Source organism: Lindgomyces ingoldianus (assembly GCF_010093535.1).
Source record: "Lindgomyces ingoldianus strain ATCC 200398 unplaced genomic scaffold BDR25scaffold_4, whole genome shotgun sequence".
NCBI lineage: Eukaryota > Fungi > Ascomycota > Dothideomycetes > Pleosporales > Lindgomycetaceae > Lindgomyces > Lindgomyces ingoldianus.
Window position 1 is genome coordinate 2299429 of NW_022985165.1, and position 22939 is coordinate 2322367.

The following is a 22939-nucleotide window of genomic DNA, read 5'->3' on the forward strand; positions in this document are numbered from 1 at the left end:
TATAGCTAATAAACCTCACTTTTCGTCACGTGTGACGGCGCACAGGGCAACTTTTCGTTATCACGTGTTTATTCGACTTCAGCCCTACACAGGAGCCTCAATGCCAAGACTTACGTTAGCCTTGAAAGACACTCGCGATCTCAAGCTCTCTCCCACAAAAGCCACCACCAACACAGATTCACGGCTCAGCATGGCGTCACCAGCAGCGGCCGACCTCCCAAATGGCATCTCAACCCCTCCCACGACCGCAACAGGCGCTCCGAACCCCAGCCCACCAACCGCTTCCTCCACGCAAGCTGCAACGCAACCACAGTCCCAATCCCAATCCCAACTCTCCAAAGGCCAAACCGTTGCGCAGATAAACCCCGCACACCCATTGACCTCGCTCCAAGATAGTGGCATGACCAAACGCCCCCGCGATGCCCGCCTCATCCACCTGCTGCTCGCCAACATGGGCGTGCATGCCTACACTGAGCGCGTCCCCCTCCAACTCCTCGACTTCGCATACCGTTACACATCGGGTATCTTGTCCGATGCAATCGCCTACGAGCCCCCACTACACCAATCCACGTCGTCCAAGAAAGCGGCGAAAGAAGACGATGGCATTTCCCTCAACGCGTTGCGCACAGCCGTCGGTGCACGCGTCGCGCAGCAATTTTCCCCAGCCCTGCCGAAGGAGTTTATGATGGAGGTGGCGAGTGAGCGGAACAAAATTGCGTTGCCGAGAGTGGAGCGCGAATTTGGGGTTCGCTTGCCGCCGGAGAGGTATTGCTTTACTGGCGTTGGGTGGAGTGTTAAGGAGAGTTGGGAGAGTGAGGGCGAGGAAGATGAGGGGTTGGAGGGGAGTGGGGTTGGCGCTGGCGGCCCGGTTGGGGATGTTCCGATGGGGGGTATGGAGGAGGAGGATGTGGATGAGGATCAGTTTGAGGAGGTTATGGGATTGAGAGGAGGGGATGCAGAGATGGCTGATGGTTGAAAGATGAGCTCAACAAGCCAGAGCACAGTGGACTGATTCAGCTAACTGATTGGTCTAAAAACGGAGAGGCTGCTCTCTCGTCCCACTAAAAGGTTCAAAGACGGTCACCATGGACTTGGACGCTCTATTGGCCCAGGATTCGGATTGGCAGCCTGGATAGAAACACTGCACTTCACGGCGTTGTAGGTGGATATGATTGGGGATATACCAGAGCTGAATTCTTTCCTTTCCAAGGTAGCTAGCGTTACGTCTGTATCAGATGTCGCAAATCGCACTAAATATATAGTGCAGAGGTTTTCCGTTCATCCCAAAGGCCCTTCCGCTAGTAATACATCGTAGCAGCTGAAGCTGAACGCAGCTAAATACTCACTCATATATCCATACATAAATGTGCTCGAAAACGCCGTGCAATGCATATGTTCATCCTCATCTCACTTCTGCCTCACCTCGATATTTTTCCACTCCCCTCCTCTTTGCATAAATCTCTCCATCACCATCACCGCTTGCCCTCTCTCTCCCCAGCCACCTCCGCCCTTTTCCCCTGCAGCTTCCCCCTCTCGTCCAGCGCCCACCACTCCTTGTGCAGCCTTCTCGCTTCCTGCAACTCTCGCTCTTTCTCCTCTCTCATCCGCTTTCTCTCTCCCGCCAACTGAAACCACTCTGCCCGCGCCTTGTCTAGTTCTTCTTGTCCCTGATATTGCACCATGCAGGAATTCATGGCGAGCTTCTGCGCACGACATGCCCACACCATGGTTATTGTGCGGCCGAGGGCGCAGGCTGCGAATGCTAGGAGGGGGGGTATGTTAGTGTGGCAATTGTGCTACCCGATTTTCTCTATACTCTAAAAAGGGATTGAGATTGGGTGGAAGGGGAACTAGATCTTGGGGAGGGGGGCCGTAGGCAAGATATCACCGGCATCACACCGCATGCGCGATGAATTGCAGGGGGACAAAGGGGACCAGTGCGGTGTAATACCTTTAATTTCATCGGCACACTTCTCCCTCACATTCCGGTAATATAGATCCCGTACCTGCTGTTCCTGTGGCGCAGAGAGCGGCGTCGGATTGCTTGGTAATTTCTTGCTTTCTATCCGGTCCTGCTCTTCTTTCGTCGCTTCTGTTTCTGTTCGGGGATGAGGAGGTATCGTCATGGCCATAGCGGCGTCGCGGAAGTATTTTCGGAATCAGAGAAGGAAGATGGGGTGCGCGAGCGGGCGTCAATTGCGGATTCTATTTGAATAAACTAGTGGGCGTGAAGCTTAATCCGTAGGTGGTTCGAGATTGATAGTGCTAGGGAGCGGGTGCTTTGGATGCGGACCAGGATGTCGGAGGTGCAGGGTTAGATCGCCGATGGGCTTGGGCCGAGGTACATGGGGGTGGTGAATTGATGATCCGGACCGGTGGGGAGATGCACATGTCAAGATCATCTTGTCTACGGTGCTTCTTACATCTGGTGTGACTTGCAATTCACATTCGCACTCACATTCACTCCTACCTTGAGCCGCTCCAACCTTACAAGCACTGATTTACATCACAATTCCGCGTCTGCTATCAAACCCTAAATTCAACCTCTCGTTCTTGCTACTACATTTTCCATCTACGAAAGCAAATCATGAAGCCTGGGAATCGCACGTTCATAATCTCCGCCGGCGCCTCTGGACTCGCTCTCGCCGTCGCCCGGGACTTACACTCCTCTGGTGCCTACATCTCCCTCCTCGACCTCAACGCGTCCTCCGGCTCCGAAATCATTGCCGAGCTCGGCAGCTCGCGCGCCAGATTCTTCGAAACAGACGTTTCCGACACCGGATCGATAAAGGCCGCTATACAAAAAACATTAAAATGGGTTAAGCAGACGGGGAAGGAGATTGGAGGAGTAGTGGCGGGTGCGGGAGTGGGACTGCCAGGTTTGATAGTCGATAGGAAGAATGAGCCGTTGAGTATTGAGAGCATTGATTTTGTGCTGAACATTAATTTGCGAGGGACACTCGATTTGATTAGGCAGGCTGTGCCATATATGACGACGGTTAAGCCAGAAGGACCGGATGGCGAGCGTGGCGTCATAATTATGATTGCTTCGTCTGCGGCGTTTGATGGGCAGATGGGCCAGGTTGCGTATGCGGCTTCTAAGGGTGCCATAGCATCTCTCACGCTTCCTCTTGCGCGTGATTTGTCGAAGTATGGTATCAGGGCGGTTACCATCGCACCAGCGCTGTTCGAGAGCAATATGACGAAAATGATGGGGAAGAAGGTGAAGCAGAGTTTGGAGAATGCGATGGAGTTCCCCAAGAGAGCGGGACAGCCGGTAGAGTTTGCTCGGATCGTGAGGGATAGCATCGAGAATGTAATGCTAAATGGGACGGTTTTGAGACTAGATGGTGGGATGAGGATGCCGGCGAGGCTGTAGAGGACTAGTCTTTGGTGGGCTTCGTTTATTTTACTTTTATTTGGGAGACGATCTGCAACAGTATTAGAACACTCTAAGAGGTAGTACGGCCAAAGCTCACCCAATTGTTCAGTCCATGAGCTGTGGTATATGTTGTTGAGTGCCTCTTCATCACCGTCGTGCCTATGTCAAGGCATTCATCGCTTCCTCTCCCGAATCTTGAACTTGACGCCATGTTTGTTGACACCACCAATGGTGCCATTCATCTTCGCTCGCTGCTTCTCCAATTCCTCTTCTGCAATCATCAAGTCTCGTTCCCGTGCTTTGACAGCTTCTAGATGTCCTGCAATCCTCGCTTGCGTCCGCTCGCGCCTCTTCAAGAATGCCCTCTCTTCTTTCCGCGCAAGATCCTTCGCTTCCTGCTGCTTCTTCGAAGGCTTCTTCTGCAGCACTTCGGCATCCCCGTCCAGCTCCTTTGAAGTCTCTTTCTCCTTCCTCGGTCGATTCCACACCCTCCCAACCCGATCCTGCCCGGTCCCAAACCACTCTTCCGCCTCAAATCCCTTCTGTGCGTCCCTATCCGCCACAAACACGGTGTGACTCCCACTCGCTCCCTCGTCTCCATCCCTCAGCAACCTGACCTCATCCCCCTCCAGCACAATCCTCTCCTCTAACTCCGCTCTCTCCTTCCTCACCACCTGTAGCATCGTCCTGATGTACCCCACGTCCTGCGTCTTCAGCAACTTCACGACATCCGTACTCAGTGCCTTGTTTCCCCGGTCAGCGACACGCCGGCCCACTTTATCGACGGTCGAGGAGAGCATGGCAAAGGAGAATTCATCTGGGTTGCGCTCGGTGGCTTTTTGCTTTAGGATTTTCAGGCGCTTCCGCTTTTCTTTGTGGTCAGTGGCGCGGAGTTTGTAGTCCTTGTGCTTTTCGAGAAGACCCCATTTTTCGCGCTCAAGGGGCTGGGCGCGCTCTTTGTGGTTGCGCCGTTGGACGGCGTTACGCATTGAGGACATTTTGGGCTTCTGGGCGGGTGTGGAAGCTCTGCAAAAGTATGCGGTTAGGTTTGTGGTCTAAAAAATTTGGTATCGATATGTCGCTTGGCCCGTGCTCGACCGGGTCCAAACGACATGCAGCAGAAGGGGAATCTAACCCCGTGCACGAAAACATCAGGGAGAGTCCTGTACAGCCAAGATTTGCTGCAATTTAAAAGTTCCTCTGTATTATGCTAGAACTAGCTAGTGTATTTCATACCAAGTGGATAACAACAGGAGAGGAGCTATCTACTGCCCGGTTTTCCACGGAAACCTCTTATTAAGCGTCCACATAGCGTTAACTAGTATATCATTCTGAGAAGGGTGGCCCTGACAAAAGGTGTCGTACAAGGTCTTGAGACTTTCCTCCGACAAATCGAAGCTTTCCCGCCGTCTATCTAGAGCATTTCTCCAGACTCACAACTAGTCTCGCAAGAGCATTTAGCGCGATTTCGGGACTCTTCGCAAGACAAGATACGACTGCAAGCTTTGATGCCTTCTTTCATGACGCGAATGCGCTGAGAAAATCCCCTAAAGGGGATATTACAAGGGTGATAGACGTCGAAATAGCGGTACCAATTGCCGAAGTGAATTGGCCCCGCATTTTGAAGGAAGAAATCTTCATCGCTTGGAAAATTCCCCTCTCCTACGACAGAAATCCAACCCCGACAAGTTCGAATGTCGCGGCCAAACCACAGTGTCACTCCGCTTAAAGAATTGGATTTTTAGATGCTCCAAGAAATCCTTCACGGGAAGATGTGCTGCCCAGATTCCCTCGCTACGCCCATGGAGCGATCGCCCGTCAAATGCTCCTTAGTTAAAGGAGCGCAGTGCCTTGCAGTACCAGAGTATAAAGGCTAGGGGATCCGGGATGCACCATCCACTCACAATCAGTGCATCCAAACCAAGCTCAACCAATTGAAGATCCCTCCATGTAAACAGTTAATCGAGAAGGCTGGATGAAGAGACTCCACTTCTCATGTCACACCAGTTCTTCCTCGGACTGCTGGTTATCTCCTGCTTTTACAGCCATGGTAACTAGAGAAAATAGGGCACGCCTGCGAAAATCAACTTCGAATATAACCGTTTGTCAGTCCCGATCTTCAAGCTCTCCAACTTCTATGAAAAGGGAGACAATGGCATCTTAGCCCAGTCAATGAAGGGGGCTATCTCATCTATGAAATCACCCTTGGCCGGATCTTGAACGTCCTGGAACTGAACATGCCGAAGGTTCTTCGCCAAAGAGAGCAGAACACAAATCCAGGCATTGACGTCCATCGTGGCAAACCAGTCGTTCCAATTAGCCTACTTCTCTATGTTGAACCCCAGCTACAAGACGTATTTTACAAACTTTAAGAGGAATGACTTAGACTCCTTGCTAACCACAGAAGGGAACCTGTCTCGAGGATTCTATCTTGCCCGACCCTCGTAGGGTGGGACAGCAGGCCTCATGGGTTGTATGTAGTCTCTGAAGCTCTGATTCTCCACCAGATTATGCAGGAGCCGACTAGGTTGGTGTTCTGGATGCATAGTCAGGTGGCAGGGCCAGCAGAGGTCTTGTTCCCCGATTCGCTTAAGCTGTTTACACACCAAGCAAACATCCAACAGATATTTGTACTTGTGAGCTTGGTAGGGGGCAAGAGCATGTGTGAAGTGATGTGTTGTGGACTGAAGGTCCGAGGAGGTATATGATTTATGCAGTATGATGAGATACTAAGTTTATGGTTGATTGGGCAGCCCATCGTAGAGCCCTCCAGCTTATGGTGCTTATCGGCGTTAGGTCGTGGAGGTCTTCTGCGATGGAGAGGACGAACTCCTCCGGGAATTATCTGCCTGATAGATAAGCTGTAACTGGCTGGCTAAACGTTAGACAGATCTTGCGCCACAGACATAGCTTTTCATATAAATTCAAACTTGGTGAAGGGTATTAGTAAAGAATTTAGAGGTCGGAACGCTCTACGATAGGCTCCCCAATCAACCTTATGCTTAGCGTCTCATCACCCTATATAAATCACATTGCTCCTCAGACCCTCAGACCACAATACATTACCTTTTTCACAACTCCTACCCCCTACAAGGTTACAGAATCGGAGGTTGGTAAGGAGAGTGCACGAGGGGTGGAGGTAATGTGGAGGGAGTGATATTTGTATCTTGCGTTTGAATACTTATCATTGATGCCCTTCAGGGTGCAGCACAATGGAATTTGACCATATAATGCTTCAGATTAAACGGACCAACCTGGAATTTACGTGTAAACAATGAACCATACTATTGCAGAAATCCTAGCCTCATTGACGGTCGAGTATTAGAATCGTGCCGTTAGAGGAGTGGGAGTGGCGTTTATTCTCATGCAGAGCAGCTGCTGAGACTCGGAGAGAAGGAGCTGGAGAACTAGCGGGGTGGCATTGCAAGCCCTAGGCCTTCCCCTTAGATGGTTTGTAAGCTATACTGACGATGAGGTAGGAAGGAAATCTCAAGGGGGGCATACCTAGCAATCCACTATTATCCCAACACCCTCCGAGAAGAAAACCTGAACACTAGCGGCACGGTTAGCATAATTTCTCGTCAGCGGAATCATCCCCGGAGTGTCGTCCTACTGTCTTGCCAAAAACGCTATAGCATACCTGTTGGAGCTTTTGCATTTGGAATGGCCTTCCATCCGTGCATTCTCCCTCAACCCAGGCATAATTTGGACGGATTCGATACCTCCAGCCTATGTCTTGCACGCCAAGGACTCTGTGGAGCTTGTTGGAGGAACGGCGTTGTATCTCGGTACGGCGAAAGCGGATTTCTTAAGGGAAAGATGGGTCAGTGTGAATTGGGACGTGGAGGAGATTCAGTCGCATAAGGAGGGAATTGAAAGGAAGGGGTTGTTGAAAACAAGGTGGCTAATCGCAGAGTTGGGGCTAAAGGGCATCTTTACGAAAGGTTATGTGGAATATCGGCCTCTCTAAACCGACTCTATGGGGGGCTAGCACTTATCGAGCTCGATAGTTAGGTTCACGTTACCTACTTAGGATCGGAACCTTGAAATTTATCTACTACTGACGCTCAAATGCGATATAAAGCCCTAGAAGAAGTTAATCATATCTAGATCCAAGGGACCACCCGTTATATTAGTAATTGGCTGGCCAATAGTATTTGCATTCGGTTCATTCTGAGTATTTACATGAAATTTCAAATTTTGTTAGTACTTCTGACCATACCACGCTGCAGATTTACATCAAGCCCAGGTTTAACTCAACCCATGGATTCTGCCTTGTTCATATATGCTTAGAAGCGCAAAGTGCCAGCACCCCTCGGCTTTGGCATGGGTGTAGCAGTCGGCTTGTACGTTCCTTCAATGCCCTGCGTAGGGTTCTGGCCATTCCTAACACACCCACTACGATCCGTGATCTGCTTGGGGCAAGTGACTTCCTCAAAGTTGACAGTTGGGTTATCTGAATTCGCGAACCAGTCGAAGCGCCAATAGCAACCAGGCTTGAGCTTTTCAGGGAAGGAGTCGCACTGAGAGCGAGAAGAGATACCACCATATTGCTGTCCCCAACCGTTAGGTGGTGCTCCCCACTCGTTAGTACAGCCGTTGAACTGCCCAACGCCGCCACCGGGCATGGCCAAATCGAAGTGATTGGTACCGAGGTCTCCGCCAGTATTGGTTGCTTGCACAATGAACTGCTTGCCTTGGGCGGGGCCGGAGGTGAATGTCAGTCTAGATGTTTGTTAGCTCCAGTCTTCATACTTTCCACCCTATATGTAGACGGCCCCCTTCTCCTAACTTACTTGTAGCAAGCACAGCACCAACTACTCTCCGTTCCACCCGAAATCCTCACAGCAGCGAATCCATAAGACAAAGTATCAGAAACTGCCCAGGGGCTCTGGTTGGAGCACATGTATGCCTTCCCACCACTCTCGCAACCGTTCTTCGCGGCCATATCGGCCAAAGGATTGTCGCTCTTGTCACAGCTTCGAATCGGCGCGCTGACCGACGCCTTTCCAGACCAACCACAGGATCCCTTGCAACAGTCCCAGTAACGGGTCGTCTTTCCAGACCCAGAGGCAGCATCAACAGTCGCAGCACCTGTGGCCAGTGCCAGAAGGGCAAGTTGTTTAAGTGAGACCATGATGGCAGATGATCGATTTTCTTTCGGGGGTTTGAATTCCGGGATTTGAACGATGCGGTTCAAGTATCTGGTAGAGAATAGAGGGCATGATACGTTCTAGTTATATCGACTGTAGACGCTTAGAAGCGATCTGGAATGCGGCTTCATACTCCACAATTCTCATCTGACCTGCCCAAGGCAGAGCCGGCTCTGCGATTTACCCTTCCGCTTTCCAAAATCTGGGGACCAGGCACACGGCTCACCAAATATTCTCTCATCAACCCCCTCCCATCTCCACAAATTTCCACAATACATCTTCACCTTGCCTTATTGGTGGACCCAGTGATCTCTGCGAAACAGCTAAGGATTGTTTAGTGAGGCCCTCGGATTTAGAGTATGACAGACTGGATCAGTTGATGGAGTGAGCAGATGACCAGCAAATGGTGACTAGGCATTTCAATCTCTTCTTCATTTAGAGGCGTCGGGATGGCGGCTCCTTAAGTCCTTACATTTTTGCCGGGGTGTTATATTGGGCTGTGCTATAGGTGTACCATATGAATGAGGCTGGTGATGACGAGGCAGACGAGAGACGTGCTTGGCTGCGTTGTGGGGTGCATTTTGGGACAATACGAGGATGCAATGAGTGAACCGGGATTGTTCACAAGAAATTGAGACGATACGACGATGACAAGGCCAAGAAGAGTGAGGGAAGGAGAGTGTCAAGTGCGGAACAAGAGCGGAAAAAGATGGGGAAAAGTCACTGTCGCCAGCCACCACCAGCCACTCGAGTCCCCCAATCCCAACTGCTGAATCCAACACCTATCTCGAAAGATAAAATAAGCAAACACACACTTCTCTCTGCAATCCTCGCTGCTCTATAAAAACAATCTCTTGTGGGTGCTCATGTTAATAAGTACGACTACTCATGAAGCCGAAACAGAGATTGTTCTTTCAAAGTTCAGCCTCATAGAAAGCAGTAGCGTTACCAGCGAAGCAATCTCAATGATAACAGATGCTAGGCTCCTTAATGACTTATTTCGGCTTCTTCTCATCTGTCATTTTCTCTTGGCACCATCGTCACCCAAATCCGAATGCCTATGCCCTTCACCGCTGAGGCCGCCATCGTCTTCCGGTTTTGCATGATCTTTATGGCGTACCGTCCTCCGTTCTACACTCCCGTGTGGATTGCGTCAAGTACGGCGAAGGTACCGTATATTGTTTATGCAATGTTCTCTGTTGCTTATTCCTCTTCTGTGTTGGTGTTGGCTTGTTCAACTGGAAGGGTAGGGAGATTAGAAAGGGGACTTGGGGAAAGATTCTATTTGGGGATGCGAATAGAATTAGTGAAGAGAAGGAGCACAGAAGGAATAGGTGTGAGATGATTTGACGCTTGAGGGTGGTCGTAGGGATTATGGATTGCATATTAAATGCACTCACTAAACGCTCCACAATATTAAAATCCAACCACTCAGGAAAATGCAAAAGGTTAATGCAACCCGAAGGGATGAAGCAAAAGGCTACCTTATGCAGTCACAATATATGTAACTGTATCTCTCTTCTCAGTCAAATAGATCTCCAGGCCTCGGTGTTATCACATTGTTTGGATGTCCAAATCGTAACACTCGTATGGAAGAGTCGTCGGCCCCGAATACCTCCCCATATCGCAACTGCCTATTCCCAACAACTTTTAACAACTGAACTATTTCCGCATTGCTTGTTCCATCGCCTCTCAGCAACTCGTCCGGGATTGCCTTTGCGATTTCTAGCGGACTCAAGCTCACCATTCGCCCAAGCTTCCACCAGCCATAGTATGTCAAGCTCGCAGATAGGATTCCGAAAAACATAATAGTTGCAGCTGCAACAAAGAACTCGTAATGGGATATGAAGACGATTTCAGTGTTCCTCTGTTGAACCGGGATCTCCTGGTTGTAGTTCGTTAGCCTGGGTTGTGCCCGCCCGCCCGCGACTGAGGCCCTGAAAATGAGGTTCGCTAACGATACAAGGATTTGTTCAGTCGGATCGGAGTAGCCGAGAGAGCATGTATTAGGATAGTCGGAAACTTGATTGATAGTGGACGGCGGTATGTAATGTTCGGATGCAAGAGATCCAATAGCATTCAAATCCCAAACTACAATCTGAACAGGATACTGTTTTGTTAGAGTGCTAGTGATGCTGGTGATGCTTGGGGAGGTGATCTCAGCAGAAGAAGAGAAGAGATTTCGCGCTGCTACCTGAAAGCCAGCTAATTCAAGCCAGTTCTCACGATTCATCTTTCTGACGTGGTTAGATAGTTTAAAGGGTCCTTTGCTGTTGAGAGATATAATTGTCCGGTTGATGGTAACCGGGAATTCAACGACGTCGATAAAATAGGAACATGATAGTGATTTGATCACTCCTGGGCAAAAGGTGTAATTGCCATCTGGCGAGGTTCCAACCCCGGAATGGTTACCATATGTTGGAGCGTCTGGGGACCAGAACGAGATATTGAATATGAGTTGGGGATAGTCTTCAGGATCGAAATTTGTTCCAATAGGGCCAGCGATTTTGGGTTCATCGAGAATTGGGAAGCTAACGTTGAAGAGCGTCGCGTCGGTTCGATTTTCATTGTAGAATTTCTGGGCCCAGTCTTGATGCTCGGATCGTATGGCTGAACAACTTCCGTTCAGGCCGAAGCCTTGGATGGTGCCAATACACGTCCCATTACAATTCTGGACGTACCCTTCAATGGGACGGTTAGCGATATGGTCTTTGAGAACATCAACGAACCATGGAGATAGAACATTAACAGCTCGGAAGGAGTCAGATTGCGAGATGTTGCTGGCAGTTGTGCTGAAGTTGACAGTTGTTTCTGTGGCCATTTGTAGAGTCAAATTCCCCTCCGTAACCGATTCCCAAGTACCCGTAGTTGTTGATCTCTGGAGTATGGTGCCGTAAATGACACACATTGCAACGACAATTCGAGCTACAGCGACCACGTTGAGTGGCCAAGAGAACATAGTGAGTGCGTAGTAGAGACTGTCTCCAACTGCCCACTGACGATGAATCTCTTGGAGGGTAGCCGGTCTCAGTGACCGAATCCACCATGCCAGCGTGGCCCCTTCTCTCATCGCGTAATCGATGCATACCCCGCCAACCGCGGCAATTATGGCGAGGCAGACAGAGGGCGTTATTTCCTCTGGCCAAACTTTGATTGGGTGACGGTGAGATACAGATAGTACAACCCCAGCTGCTGCGATAGAAGCGAGGGCCCCAAACAGTGCAAGGAAGGGTAACCATGGGACATGATGTTTCGGTCTCCATGGTCGGGATAATGCTCGATTGTGGGTTGATTTTGAGATTGCGGGGGTTGCGGCGTCGGTGTCCTCGAGGCCTGGCGACAGGCCTTCTTCCCTTTGAATGTTTTGTGAGAGTCCATGGTAGGCCGGATTGCTCATTTGCGTATTCGGGAGCTGTTCTGCTTGACGTACTCGTGAGTTCTGGAAGGGAGTGACCTCAGACTGTTGTTCTTGCATGCGAAGAAATCTTTCCCTTTAAGTATTTTCTTTACGTTGTAGTATAGCGTATTGTCTTCTTAGAGTGGGGGCTTAGACGAAAGTGAGAGAATGCTGAATGAGATATTTCTGACGGAGAGGCGTATGGAAGAACATATATCAAATTAACTTAGCAATCGATGCTAGACCAACAAGCCCCGAATGGTCGGACAGCAGAAGCCAGGTCGTTCCCAATGCCTGTTTAGGTATAGCTTGCCGTATGCGTCATGTAAGCTGTGTTTCAAAGTCAGCACTCACTCCGCAGACAACACTATCACATGAGAAGAAAGAGACTCAAAGCGAATGCGAGAGCCGTGATATGCTGGAGTAGATCCACGTGAAGTGAAGTGGTGGAGATTTGCCACAACTCAGTCGCATGCCGACTCCAAGTATGGCCACGAACTAAGGGTACAATCTTTGGTTGGTATGCGAGAGGGGATATTCTTGTCTATTAATTGGCAGGTTGAGCTGGATAAAGGGGAGATTTGTTACTCAATCTGTGGACGTTAGACAACATTTAGAGAGGGCCAAGCCGTGGATTGTTGAATAAGTATGAGATTGGAAAACCATTAATGTTTAGAACCGTCAGAATTCGTTAGCGGAATGAACATGCAGAGTGTCTCCGAATGGGCAGCGAGGTATCCTTTAGATTGTTGAAGGTTTTGTATGATCTGCTCGATTCTGTTCAGCATCCAGGTCCGAAATCCGAGGTCGTAAACTGTCCATAATGGGTAAGGAGCGCTCCAAATCCCTATTAATAGCATTGTATTTGTACCTTCAGCAAAAAATCAACAGGCTGGGTTGATCTGTTAAGGCTGTTGTCAGAGAAAGGAGGATTGTTTAGATGGTGCTGATTTCTGTCCTAAACCACTTTTCATGTTCCGTCCTATGTCTTGGAGAAGCATAAGTGAACACAGTTAGAGCCAATATTCGCGTTAGGGTTAAGTGAATTCTGATTTGGTCAACTACACTGGCGAGCAGCTAAACGTAGGATTGCTCATTTTAAACTATTGGGCCCCTTCATATTGGTCGTACCATAGCACTCTAGCAATCGGTGGTGAGTGTGCACTGAGCTCCATCATCTACCTGTTGAATGTTCTCGTTTTCTTGTCCATCAACCTCTAAAGGATTTCTCAAACCCTGGAACATAATCTCACTAACCTGCGCTTCATTCTCGTTAGCTGTTCTACCCCTCCGTAATGGGCTTGGTGCATGACCTGGCGGCCTCAACCTATGCGGAAGCTGCTTGGCAGCACATACTAAATCCCCGATATAGAACTGAGCAACTCTTGCCAAGTGATATACCTGATTTAAACACATGGTCAAGACTAGGAAGATCCCGGCTGTGGCGCTAGTCGCCCCATGCCCATGCCCATGCCCATGCCCAGAATTCTAGGTATAGATACAACGACTAACGATAAAATTACGAAATCCTGCTTAGAGATTCGGAGAGACTATGTGGGTTATGCATATTGTTTAATGGAGGCGGTGTAGTCTCCGGCAGCAATGGGACGTGCGCCGTTCCTGCGGCTGGCAATGTTTGTGTATTGAAGAGAGCCTCAAGCTGCAGTTATGATTATTTAGGATTTCCTATGGTGTTGAAGATAGTAGTCAGCGATAGAACTCTAAGAATGAACTTTATGACGGCGAACCTCATCCTCAAAGGGCAACCTGGTAAATTAAAAAACCAGAATTGACTCCCAGAAATATGCCTACATGCGGGCGAAGAACGAGGAGCCTGGTGAACTCTGGGAATAAAAGTCCGTTTTGGAGACAAGGATATACACAAGGCTGGGGAAGATCAGGAGAGAAATAGTCGGAAAGGGAGACATATGAGAGAGACGTATAGAGAGACCTATTCGCATAGCATAGTACAGATCGGATGTAGGCGTACGGAAGGACGGCGAATTCATGTTCCACACAGACTAACTCCGAGGAAGATGCTATTGTCTGTTTAGGAGGAGGACAAATAGGCGTCGAGAGACAGGTACTGAAACTCTAGCGAAGTCCGTACGAGGTTGGGGCTTCATTTAGAAATAGATGACGGACGCCCTATAGCGAAGGACCCAGCGAACTAGCACTTGAAATAGGACATGCTAGGCTTTAGGTTACGTGATACTTCCAGTGAGCGAAGGAGTCGCGGGCGCCACAAGCCAGCGCCGCTGTGCTTTTAGCAATACCGTTCAAAAGGATGGGGTTGAGGGATAGTAGCGACGATTATTGGTCCCAAAAGATCTCCGGTCGCATTGGGAAGCCCAGCGTTTTGCTGAACCCCTGTGACGTCGCTGTGCTAAGGTCCGGTAGGGTAGTCCACGCCGTCTGAGCCCATCGTTCCCCAGTTTGTGGCTTCGGAAGTTTAAAATAGCCGGCACTGGCCAAAACACCAACAGCTCCAACCCTCGATACACGACGCGTGAAATCGCCGCCCTCCCATCTCTCGCTGTCATCTTTAGCAGTGAGCATGTGCGAACGTTTCGGGCCTGCTGCGCCTTAGGTAACATCACATTTCCTTTGCTGACTTCCCCCGTGCCACACATGCCAGTGAACTGAGTGGACACCGTCCATCAAACGTCATGGCATTGATCGTCGTGCGCGTTCGTCTGCCTCGGGAAATGTGTCAACGTGTCTGACCATAGATGACGATCGTCGTCCCGTTTGTCGGACTTGAAAAACCCTGCGTTTGTCCCTCCCTTTGCCTTGCGCGCTGGTCTCGGAGTCGGTCAGGCTTTTATTGTCCGCAAAACAGTCACGAGCAGCTTCGCCGCAGTCAGTGTCCGTCGTTCATGCCTCTCGGGCTTCGATGGTGAGAATTCTTATGACTTTGTCAGTCTTTTCTGAAGGAGCAACACAGCATCTCCACCTACGACCTTCTTAATTCAATTAGCTCTCATCGTCAGGTTTAAATTCTCAGGGACAGGAGCTTGCTAGCGTGGAAACATGGCTAGGCGTACCTTCCTTTGCCGCCTCATTTTCAGTGCTATCTTCAGTGTATCCATCATCAATGTCTTCACACACACATCCTCGCCATCCTTCTTTTTGCGTTACGCCAATCCGGCGGCCGCCTCTCATCCCTCCATCTTTTGCCCACAGTCGGATCTGGCCGATGATGTCTTAGTAGTTCTCCGAACAGGCGCGACCGAGTCGCGCGAAAAAGTGCCGGTTCATTTTCGAACCACGCTGCGGTGTGTCCCAAATTTTGTCGTGTTTTCTGACCTGGATGAAGCGATTGAGGGACATGCTGTGCATGACGTGCTGGATGGGGTCAGCGAGGCTGTGAGGGGGAAGCACGAGGACTTCAAGCTTTATCATCATCTTCAAAAATATGGACGGAAGGGATTGGAAAACCAGAAAGTCATTACTGCACAATCCGGATCTTCGAAAGGGGACTATCTCAATATTGAGAACGATGGATGGAAGCTGGATAAGTGGAAATTCCTCCCAATGATCGACCACGCATATCGAAAGATGCCAAGGGCGAAATGGTATGTTTTCATCGAGGCCGACACGTATCTTGTCTGGAACAACATTCTCGAGTACCTTAGCAACTTTGACGCCCGAAAACATTATTATATCGGCAAGCATCTCTACATCAATGACGTACAATTCGGCTATGGCGGTGCAGGCTTCATTCTATCGAACCCCGCAATGCGCAAAGTCTCAGAGCATCGCTCCGTCCGCATCCAAGACTACGAGGAATTCACTGCGACCCATTGGGTCGGCGATTGCGCTCTGGGTAAAGTCCTCGAAGACATCAAAGTGCCTCTGCACCGCGCATACCCGCACCTCCAAGGTGACTCACCCGCAACCATGGACCCATCGACATCAAAACTTGATCGCCTCGCATGGTGCTATCCCGCAGTGACATACCACCACGTGTCGCCGTCCGAAATCGAAGATCTCTGGACTTTCGAGCAGAATTGGTTCATGAGGGTTCGTTGACTGCTCCCTCCCACTTATTAATATCCACCGCTAACCATAATAGCACAACGTACTTCTACGACACCGGGATATCTTCATGGAATACGTGCGTCCGCAGATTAGAGCCGCACTATCTCAGTGGGATAATATGTCGGCAGATGAAGAATATAACGGCCACGACCAAGATAAACACTCGGATCCCGTTGCACGCGCCGCATGGAAGTCCTTTAACCATTGCAGAGACGTCTGCGAGAGCAAGAGGAAATGCGTGCAATTTTCCTACCATGAAGGACGGTGCGCGATCTCGTCGGCTTTTCGATTGGGTTATGCGAAGCCCGACTCAAAAGTCAAAGCGGGATGGATGACTGACAGAGTCGATGATTTATTCCTTAAGCTAGAGAGTCAGTGTGGGGTGAGGGATTGGTTCAGCCCGCAAGAGGGTTCGATCGTGGTAAAGCGGTGACGAATTGCAACAGGAGCAAACGGATGGGACTAGCGTCTGAGGGGAAGAGATTTTGAGCGCTCAAGCGTGCGAAACTTCCAATGTTAGAAAAAAGATACCCAAGATCACTTGCATGCGCGGGAGCGCCACGCTCGCTTAGGAGGAATATGTAAATAGAGGTAAATCTCGAATTCAAGAACGTCCAAGAGCTTTCACAGTTCCGAATGCATCATATTCTAAGAGCTTGAGATCGCTGCAAGAAGACAACTTAAGGTTAAAATTGAATACTGGATAGAGGGAAGCCACCAACATGACTTCTCAATCCAGTTACCAAAAGGTGGTTGTCAAACTAAGCCTAATCTGGGTGCAACTTATTCTTTCATCAACCCTCCCCAATTTCGAAGGAAAGGTTAAACGAAAGCCTAATCCAAATGCAGTGCGCCTTCTAAGTAATAAGAGATGCTAGAGAAACTGACACTCTACATCCTACTCCTACTAAAAGGACCAATTTCCATCCTCATAGTGATAGCTCTAGCTGCCCACCCCCAACAGTCACTAGTCTGCTTCTCACACTCCTTAGCTTTCAAAGAACTTAAGGCTTAGTGCTTTCACTCACTCACCCTAGTGTCATCAGGATTCTTGACTTTCGAAGGATAAAGCCCGACCATAACTGCCTAGTCAAATTCTGTCCTTTCTCTCTCTACCCCAACAAGCAGTCCTTCGTCTTCAGCACCCTGACTCATGAATTTGGGGACATTGTGTCTTGGTTGTAAGTTCCACTGTCATCATTCAATTCCGAATACACCTCACACTTATCCTTTTCCTGTCCAGGGCCACCGCTAATTTCGATTACCACGTTCTCCTTGCTGGAAAGAGAAGCCCCGCCACCGATGTATCCGCTTTGAGTACTCCCACAAGGGCCATATTTCATGAATCACGCATTTGAGTTTGTTTAAGAAGACGATGAGGATAAGAAGAAGGGTGGAGATTATAGCCTTCGTGGTGGTGCGGATGCATGGAGGGATTCGGAATTCAAGATAGAGACTGTGCAGATGAAAGTGGTCTTCATCCGTCGGGGTAACGAGCGCGGTGGAGAAACAGCCATATTGGCTATTTCGTGCTCTGCGTGGGATGGGGGCCAGGCTATTAAGGTTGAGCTCACGTCAGGTAAGATTCTAAGCCGGATTCTGTGGACCACCTTTTAAAGGTGGCGAGAAATTATGAAGTGAGCTCCGAATGAATAACTCAAAGAGGAATGCAGAGAGTCCTTACCGTAATCGTGCTTGGTAGACTCTGACGTGTCGGGAGAATGAACAACTTCAACACGTTATCAATCAACGAAACTCATTTTCGGTAGCTGACACTGCATCCAACGAGTTTGCTTGCCGATAATATTTGGAACATTGGAGACCCATTGCGCACTTGCATTGCTTCTATTTATATTCTTTGATAGGGAACTCTATCCTTTTCTTGTTCGGACTGTGTGACTCGAAAGTTTATCTCCCGTATAGGGGTAATTGAAAAAGCTAACCCCTAGGCTCTGAGTTGCACCTTCGGGAAATGCTCGTTCGGCGAACGGACTCTTTTTCTAATTACTTACAATGCTCGACATGTGCCTAGCCTATGAGCTCTCAGTGCTTCATAAAAATCTTAGCGCTTTCGCCTCCGCTTTTGCCCACAGTGTAAGCTCTGGAAGGGAGAGGTGGTTGTGGAGGTAGTGGAGGGCTGGATAGCCTGTAGTAAGTGGTGTAACTAACGACAGCGAAGACGGCGAGGGCGAGAGGCAATGCTCTAGATTTGTCCACGGGTAATGAGGCAGGCATAGATACGCAAGGAGGGAAGACGCAATTACCCGGATTGATTCTTCAACTAGGGATAAGCTAACAACCAGGGTGAGAAAAGATATGTTCGAGTCTCGAACAGCTTGCCTTAAGACTGCGAATACTGTGTCGAGGGATCGGTAGTAGCCGTATGCCAGATGGGAATGAGAAATGTATAATTCGCTCTTGTTACACGATCCATTCTCTTCATCGCACAATATCTCCGAAGGCAGCGGCATCGGACGATCGTACTGGTGAAGACACCTAAGGGATGTTTGAATTGATGAAGAGGGAAGCGCTGATATACGTAAAATTACAAGAACGATAACTAGCCAATGCCAGTATTAGAGCGGTAAGGTATTTCCCATTCCAAAGTCATCTATATCCACCTTTCATCAACGTTCAAAATCATGAAGGAAATGCGACCAACACCATGACCTTGCTCAAGTTCCTCATCAGGCGCCAAATCTCAGCCAAGGTTACGATGTGTGATATAGTACAATCGTATGATTAGTATCCAAAATGAACGCCTTTCCTTCCCCAATGAATGGATTAAATTGTGTAAAGAATTAAGGAAAAAAGTAGTATCTCGCGTATGCAAGCACAGGTTCGCCGGGTGAATGCTCAAAAGTCCGAGCGAGAGAATAAAAAACCGTGAACTTCATGCGGTTACTTCACTCTGCTCCCTGTTTAAATGAGCAGTGCTCTCCTTCTTCTTGACCTCGATTGTGGGTGGCTTCCGAGTCTCTCCGGTCTCAGCATAATCTAAGAGAGCTTTGGCATCGTCAAGGCCCGAAATTGCGAGGCCTTTTTTCTCGTCCTCTTCATGGATCACGCTCTCTTGCATGCTCTCTTTCGACTTTTTGCTCTTTTTGCTCTCAATATCGTCTGACATCTTCTCCTCATCATCATCGTCCATGAGGGCGGGCGGTCGCTGTCGCATGGCTTGTGCTTTTTGAAGAGTGATGGTCTTCTGCTGGTACGTCGTACTTGTAGGCAACGAGTCATCCCTGTCGATTGTAGCTTTCATAAGTGCAGCCATCCACAAACGACCTAGTTGGATATTGTCCACTGCGAAATAGTGAACAAGAGGCTTGGTAAATTGGACACCTTTTTGAAGCCCAGCTCTTGGTGGAACGAGTTTAAAAATGAACATTCCCGACATATCCTCCTCTATAGCATTTGCGCTATCGGTTGACGCAGCTGTTGGGATAGTTGCGTTCTGGGGTGATGACGGAGACGAAGAGGCTCGAGTTATCGTGGCGTGCAGCCCAGTTATTCTCTCGTTATTGGCCGGGAGTACGCGATGCGACGATATGTCGATGAGTCCTTTTTCCTCTGTATCAAATTCGGTGTAAAAGTAGGACAAACGCCGCCCGCGGAGGACGAATAGCCGGGTCTTCCACGTTGTCATGAGGCTTGAGGATTTCTTCTTCATCCATCCACTGTAATCACAGCCTACCATGGCTTGCTGAGGGGTAATCGCCTCACGACCTCGAAGATAGGCGCTAGTGCCGTGCTTCTTAGACTTCTTCCGACTAGTTCCTGCTGTTGAGCTTGAGCCACCAGTGAGTCGCTTGTTAATTTCTGGATTTTCGAGATCGAAGCTCTTGGAGATGGAGGTGCCAGATGGTGTACTGGAGCCGGTGCGTGTGGGTGATTGCATTGGGGACTCCTTGATGGGCGATGTATTAATGTCTGCCGCGCTTGCATGCGCCTTCTCGCTTCCAGTGATTGCGTCTGAAATTGCACGGAGACCGGCGCCTCTTGACTTCTTACTAAAGAAGGAGTGGGAGTGACTTTGGACGGCGGGTGAAGGTGACGCTCGTCCTTGTGAGGACGTTTCACTGCCAGGAAGGGCAGGAGAATTCGCGATTGCATCAATACTCGGGGAATCTCCGTACTCAAGCTTAGTTACCGTAGGGGACCTATCGTTCATAGGCTTCAGCGGCCGAACGAAATCAAACGCACTCGAACTACGATGGCTTTTGATATTGGCACCGTAGTACGCCTTTGCGGCCGGAGAGATCGGGCTAACTGATTCAGCTACCGAATCCGAACTCCCGACTCTACTATGACGTCGATTGTAGGCAGCTCGTCGTCCAGCTTCAGTGCTATAGCTGGGGTTGCGGGAATGGTTGGGGCTCTCCTTCTTTCGAAGAACATTCCTACCTTTCCGGTTGTCCACCTCCCCGCCAGAGAAGTAACCCCGATCCAGGTCGGCGGCACTCACAATACTCATGCCAAGATCACGGTTCACCCCAGATGTGTCATATGCAGCCCCGTCTGCGCTGGCTGAGTGCATGTGGTTTGATGAGGATGGCCTCCTTAAGTCCTGAGCAGGTTTCTGTGGCGAGCCCATCGACCAGTTGCGGTCAAATGATGGCATCTTCTTGTGGGAAGGTGGTGCTGGGGCTTGAGTGGTGACTTGCGACTTTCCTGTTCCAATTGAGCTTGGGGTAGGTGGATTTACGGAAAAATCGATGGACGAGTGTCTGTTGTGGTTTAGACTTCGAACAGATGCAGCAGAAGGACGAGTGGGCGTCCCTGGCTGAGGGGAGGATGGCGTGGTATGTGCAAGTGGTGAAGTAGCTTCTTGAATAGGGGACGGAGAGTGGCCGGCTGTGGAGTGTGCACGTGGAAGGGGTTGTCTCATTGAGCCGCCCTTCGCGCCTTGCGCTTCTCTTAAGCTCGGAATCCTCGGGAGGACGGCGCCCATGGATGTAGCTCGATTTCTAACGGGCTCTGCTATCGGCTCATCGGGGGCATCGAAGTGGGGTATGCCCTTCGAAGCATCCTTCAGAGTCTTGACCTCCTGCTGCAATGCTTTTATTTTTAACCACGTCCGAAGCCGCGGGCCCACAGGCCCCAACTCGAACTCCTTGAGGAAGATGGTTGCTTGATCCATGCCAAGAAGAACCTCCCCAGAGATCTCCTGCTCTTTGAAGATGTCGCAATGCTTCTTTTCCACGCCGACGTCCTCTAGATATTCCGCGACTTGTGCGGGTGTCCATATTATGACTTCCTCTTCAGTGTGTAAGTTTTGCTCCTCTTCCTCTGTCTCTTGGCCATTTATGTACGAGAGGCGATGGTGACTGCTGTACTCGCTCCCTGAATCATTTGCTCTCAGATCCTTCCCCGCGATGCTATGCCGGGGCGTGCTCATATCGGTAATATGCTCGTCAATAACGCTCAGCGTCTCATTCATCACCGGGCTCCCTATGCTGCCCGGGTCTCCACCGAATGCTATGCTGATACTCCGCGTGGCGACAGGGAGAGACGTCCGGTTCGAAGAACCCATCTGGGCGGCCACGTTTGGGCTCGAGATGTGCAGAGGCGTTGTTGTATGAGGCTCCATTTCGGCTGCTGGTTCCAGCGCCGCCGGCTGAGGAAGGGGCTGGTCCGTTGTAGTCAAGGACTGAGTGGCATGGGAATCGGAGACGTGAGAATCGGAGATGGCAGTGCCAGGTTCAACGGCTGGGGCTGGGGCACCATCGTGGAGTGTCGTGGCTCCTACAGACGGTTGTGAAGTCGCACGGTGATGAGCGGGTGCGGTGATGGTCGGTTTTGGAGCAGGTCGCGTGTAGACTAGAGTTGAAGTTAGACTTGAAGGACGGAAAAACCAAAGAGGAGCTAATAGACGAGTGCAACAGCCCCGGTCCTATTGGCTTCGACTCTAGAGTACCAAGGCAAGAGGAATCCATACCTTCAGGAAAGAGCCCGTTGTCCCCGTTCTGGGTGTTTCTGCCCAAAAACCAGCCATCGCCGAAATCGTCGTCGCGCTCAATAAGTTCGATACGGTCACCTCGCGCCAGACTCAGCTCATCCGGACTTCGGGCTTGGAATTCGTCTGCAGCGGAATGTCAGCCTCATCTCATCCCGCGAGTGCATCTCATGCGGAACCCTGGATGGTGCACTTACGCACAACAATGAGCATGTCGCCGGGTTGCGAGTGCTCGGGCTGGCTTCTGGTGGCCATGGTGTCAGTCTGGCGGAGGAAGAGCGAGGGGAGGCGGCGCAAAAGGTAGTCGATGTGTTGTTGGCGACTACCACCTTCGCACAGCGTGAAAGTTCATCATGCAGTTGCGGAAGGTTGGCCCTGCAGCCCTCAGACGTGGCGCTGCCAGTGGAGTGGAGGAGACAACGGCCCTGACTGGGGTTCGGAGACGACGCAGCACCTCCACGCAGGCTGCGGTCCGAGGCTGCGAGCGACGGGGACAGACGGCGAGCGAATTGTTACAGAGCACAGAGGCTCGTCGGTGCGTGTATCGTGGCGTTCGGTTCTTGGTTGGAGAGGTCGAGAACAGATTGGGGTTGGCAGCCACTTGGCCAACATCTCCTATTGATCACAGGCGAGAAACGCCAGCGGCCATTTCTCTCCTTCACAGGCCGGATATCTGAATAGCCGCCACAGCGAATATAGTACCACGACTAGGGAAACGCACCACATTCAGAGTCTCAGACGACTGCACCGCCCCGACCCCAACCCTCATCAGCCCTGCCAGCCTTGAACTCCTCCCTGTGGAAAGCTGAAGCAAGTCCCGTGATCAAGGCGTCTACGCGAGCCGATTCCGGCTTAGCGGCCCATTCACCGCTCACGCTTTGTTCATCCTTCACGACGCCATCTCCCATGATCCTGCTCTCTCCTGCTGTACCCTATCACCCCTCGGTCGCTGCTACCTTCTTCTCTATCCGGACCAGAGCATTCACTCTTCACCCCACATAGCACGC

At 50.2% G+C, this 22939-nt stretch overlaps 10 protein-coding genes across 10 annotated transcripts; 4 read left to right on the forward strand and 6 right to left on the reverse strand.

Annotated features, from left to right (window-relative positions):
- Positions 1–171: 171 nt before the first annotated feature.
- BDR25DRAFT_278910 (TFIID-31kDa-domain-containing protein) lies at positions 172–1284 on the forward strand. The gene has a single exon (XM_033687715.1). The coding sequence runs from the start codon at positions 191–193 to the stop codon at positions 974–976; it is 786 nt and encodes a 261-aa protein (XP_033552955.1). The 5' UTR covers positions 172–190; the 3' UTR covers positions 977–1284.
- Positions 1285–1472: 188 nt separating this feature from the next.
- Positions 1473–2126, reverse strand: BDR25DRAFT_212392 (uncharacterized protein; the record flags this gene model as incomplete). Its single annotated transcript, XM_033684716.1, has 2 exons — positions 1473–1762; positions 1952–2126. 2 exons carry the CDS (start codon positions 2124–2126, stop codon positions 1473–1475), a joined length of 465 nt encoding a protein of 154 aa, XP_033552956.1.
- A 292-nt stretch (positions 2127–2418) lies between these two features.
- BDR25DRAFT_300913 (3-hydroxyacyl-CoA dehydrogenase type-2) lies at positions 2419–3490 on the forward strand. The gene has a single exon (XM_033689468.1). It carries the CDS (start codon positions 2588–2590, stop codon positions 3377–3379), a length of 792 nt encoding a protein of 263 aa, XP_033552957.1. The 5' UTR covers positions 2419–2587; the 3' UTR covers positions 3380–3490.
- On the reverse strand, positions 3488–4395 carry BDR25DRAFT_391382 (U3 small nucleolar RNA-associated protein 11; the record flags this gene model as incomplete). Its single annotated transcript, XM_033698148.1, has 2 exons — positions 3584–4395; positions 3488–3524 (listed from the first exon to the last, which is right to left on the reverse strand). Exons 1-2 carry the CDS (start codon positions 4378–4380, stop codon positions 3488–3490), a joined length of 834 nt encoding a protein of 277 aa, XP_033552958.1. The 5' UTR covers positions 4381–4395.
- Positions 4396–7076: 2681 nt separating this feature from the next.
- On the forward strand, positions 7077–7352 carry BDR25DRAFT_212759 (uncharacterized protein; the record flags this gene model as incomplete). Its single annotated transcript, XM_033684729.1, has 1 exon — positions 7077–7352. A coding segment is annotated over one exon (276 nt), but the record flags the coding sequence as incomplete, so codon positions are not given.
- Positions 7353–7449: 97 nt separating this feature from the next.
- On the reverse strand, positions 7450–8519 carry BDR25DRAFT_331680 (glycoside hydrolase; the record flags this gene model as incomplete). Its single annotated transcript, XM_033692664.1, has 3 exons — positions 7450–7468; positions 7733–8107; positions 8179–8519. 3 exons carry the CDS (start codon positions 8517–8519, stop codon positions 7450–7452), a joined length of 735 nt encoding a protein of 244 aa, XP_033552960.1.
- Positions 8520–10057: 1538 nt separating this feature from the next.
- Positions 10058–12010, reverse strand: BDR25DRAFT_379806 (uncharacterized protein; the record flags this gene model as incomplete). The annotated part of the gene is made up of 1 exon (XM_033697638.1): positions 10058–12010. The coding sequence occupies one exon, from the start codon at positions 12008–12010 to the stop codon at positions 10058–10060; it is 1953 nt and encodes a 650-aa protein (XP_033552961.1).
- A 72-nt stretch (positions 12011–12082) lies between these two features.
- Positions 12083–12598, reverse strand: BDR25DRAFT_350419 (uncharacterized protein; the record flags this gene model as incomplete). Its single annotated transcript, XM_033694695.1, has 4 exons — positions 12083–12118; positions 12178–12262; positions 12307–12471; positions 12534–12598. 4 exons carry the CDS (start codon positions 12596–12598, stop codon positions 12083–12085), a joined length of 351 nt encoding a protein of 116 aa, XP_033552962.1.
- Positions 12599–14965: 2367 nt separating this feature from the next.
- BDR25DRAFT_379809 (uncharacterized protein) lies at positions 14966–16451 on the forward strand (the record flags this gene model as incomplete). The annotated part of the gene is made up of 2 exons (XM_033697639.1): positions 14966–15958; positions 16011–16451. The coding sequence occupies 2 exons, from the start codon at positions 14966–14968 to the stop codon at positions 16407–16409; spliced, it is 1392 nt and encodes a 463-aa protein (XP_033552963.1). The 3' UTR covers positions 16410–16451.
- A 2053-nt stretch (positions 16452–18504) lies between these two features.
- On the reverse strand, positions 18505–22623 carry BDR25DRAFT_300914 (uncharacterized protein). The gene is made up of 3 exons (XM_033689469.1): positions 22130–22623; positions 21915–22058; positions 18505–21796 (listed from the first exon to the last, which is right to left on the reverse strand). Exons 1-3 carry the CDS (start codon positions 22185–22187, stop codon positions 18870–18872), a joined length of 3129 nt encoding a protein of 1042 aa, XP_033552964.1. The 5' UTR covers positions 22188–22623; the 3' UTR covers positions 18505–18869.
- Positions 22624–22939: the final 316 nt, after the last annotated feature.

Coding starts and splice junctions, on each gene's coding strand:
- BDR25DRAFT_278910 (XM_033687715.1), top strand. CDS start 191: ATGGCGTCACCAGCAGCGGCCGACCTCCCAAATGGCATCTCAACCCCT.
- BDR25DRAFT_300913 (XM_033689468.1), top strand. CDS start 2,588: ATGAAGCCTGGGAATCGCACGTTCATAATCTCCGCCGGCGCCTCTGGA.
- BDR25DRAFT_300914 (XM_033689469.1), bottom strand. CDS start 22,187: ATGGCCACCAGAAGCCAGCCCGAGCACTCGCAACCCGGCGACATGCTC. Junction 22,059..22,129: donor CGACATGCTCATTGTTGTGC/GTAAGTGCACCA, acceptor ATTCCGCTGCAG/ACGAATTCCAAGCCCGAAGT. Junction 21,797..21,914: donor CAACGGGCTCTTTCCTGAAG/GTATGGATTCCT, acceptor CTTCAACTCTAG/TCTACACGCGACCTGCTCCA.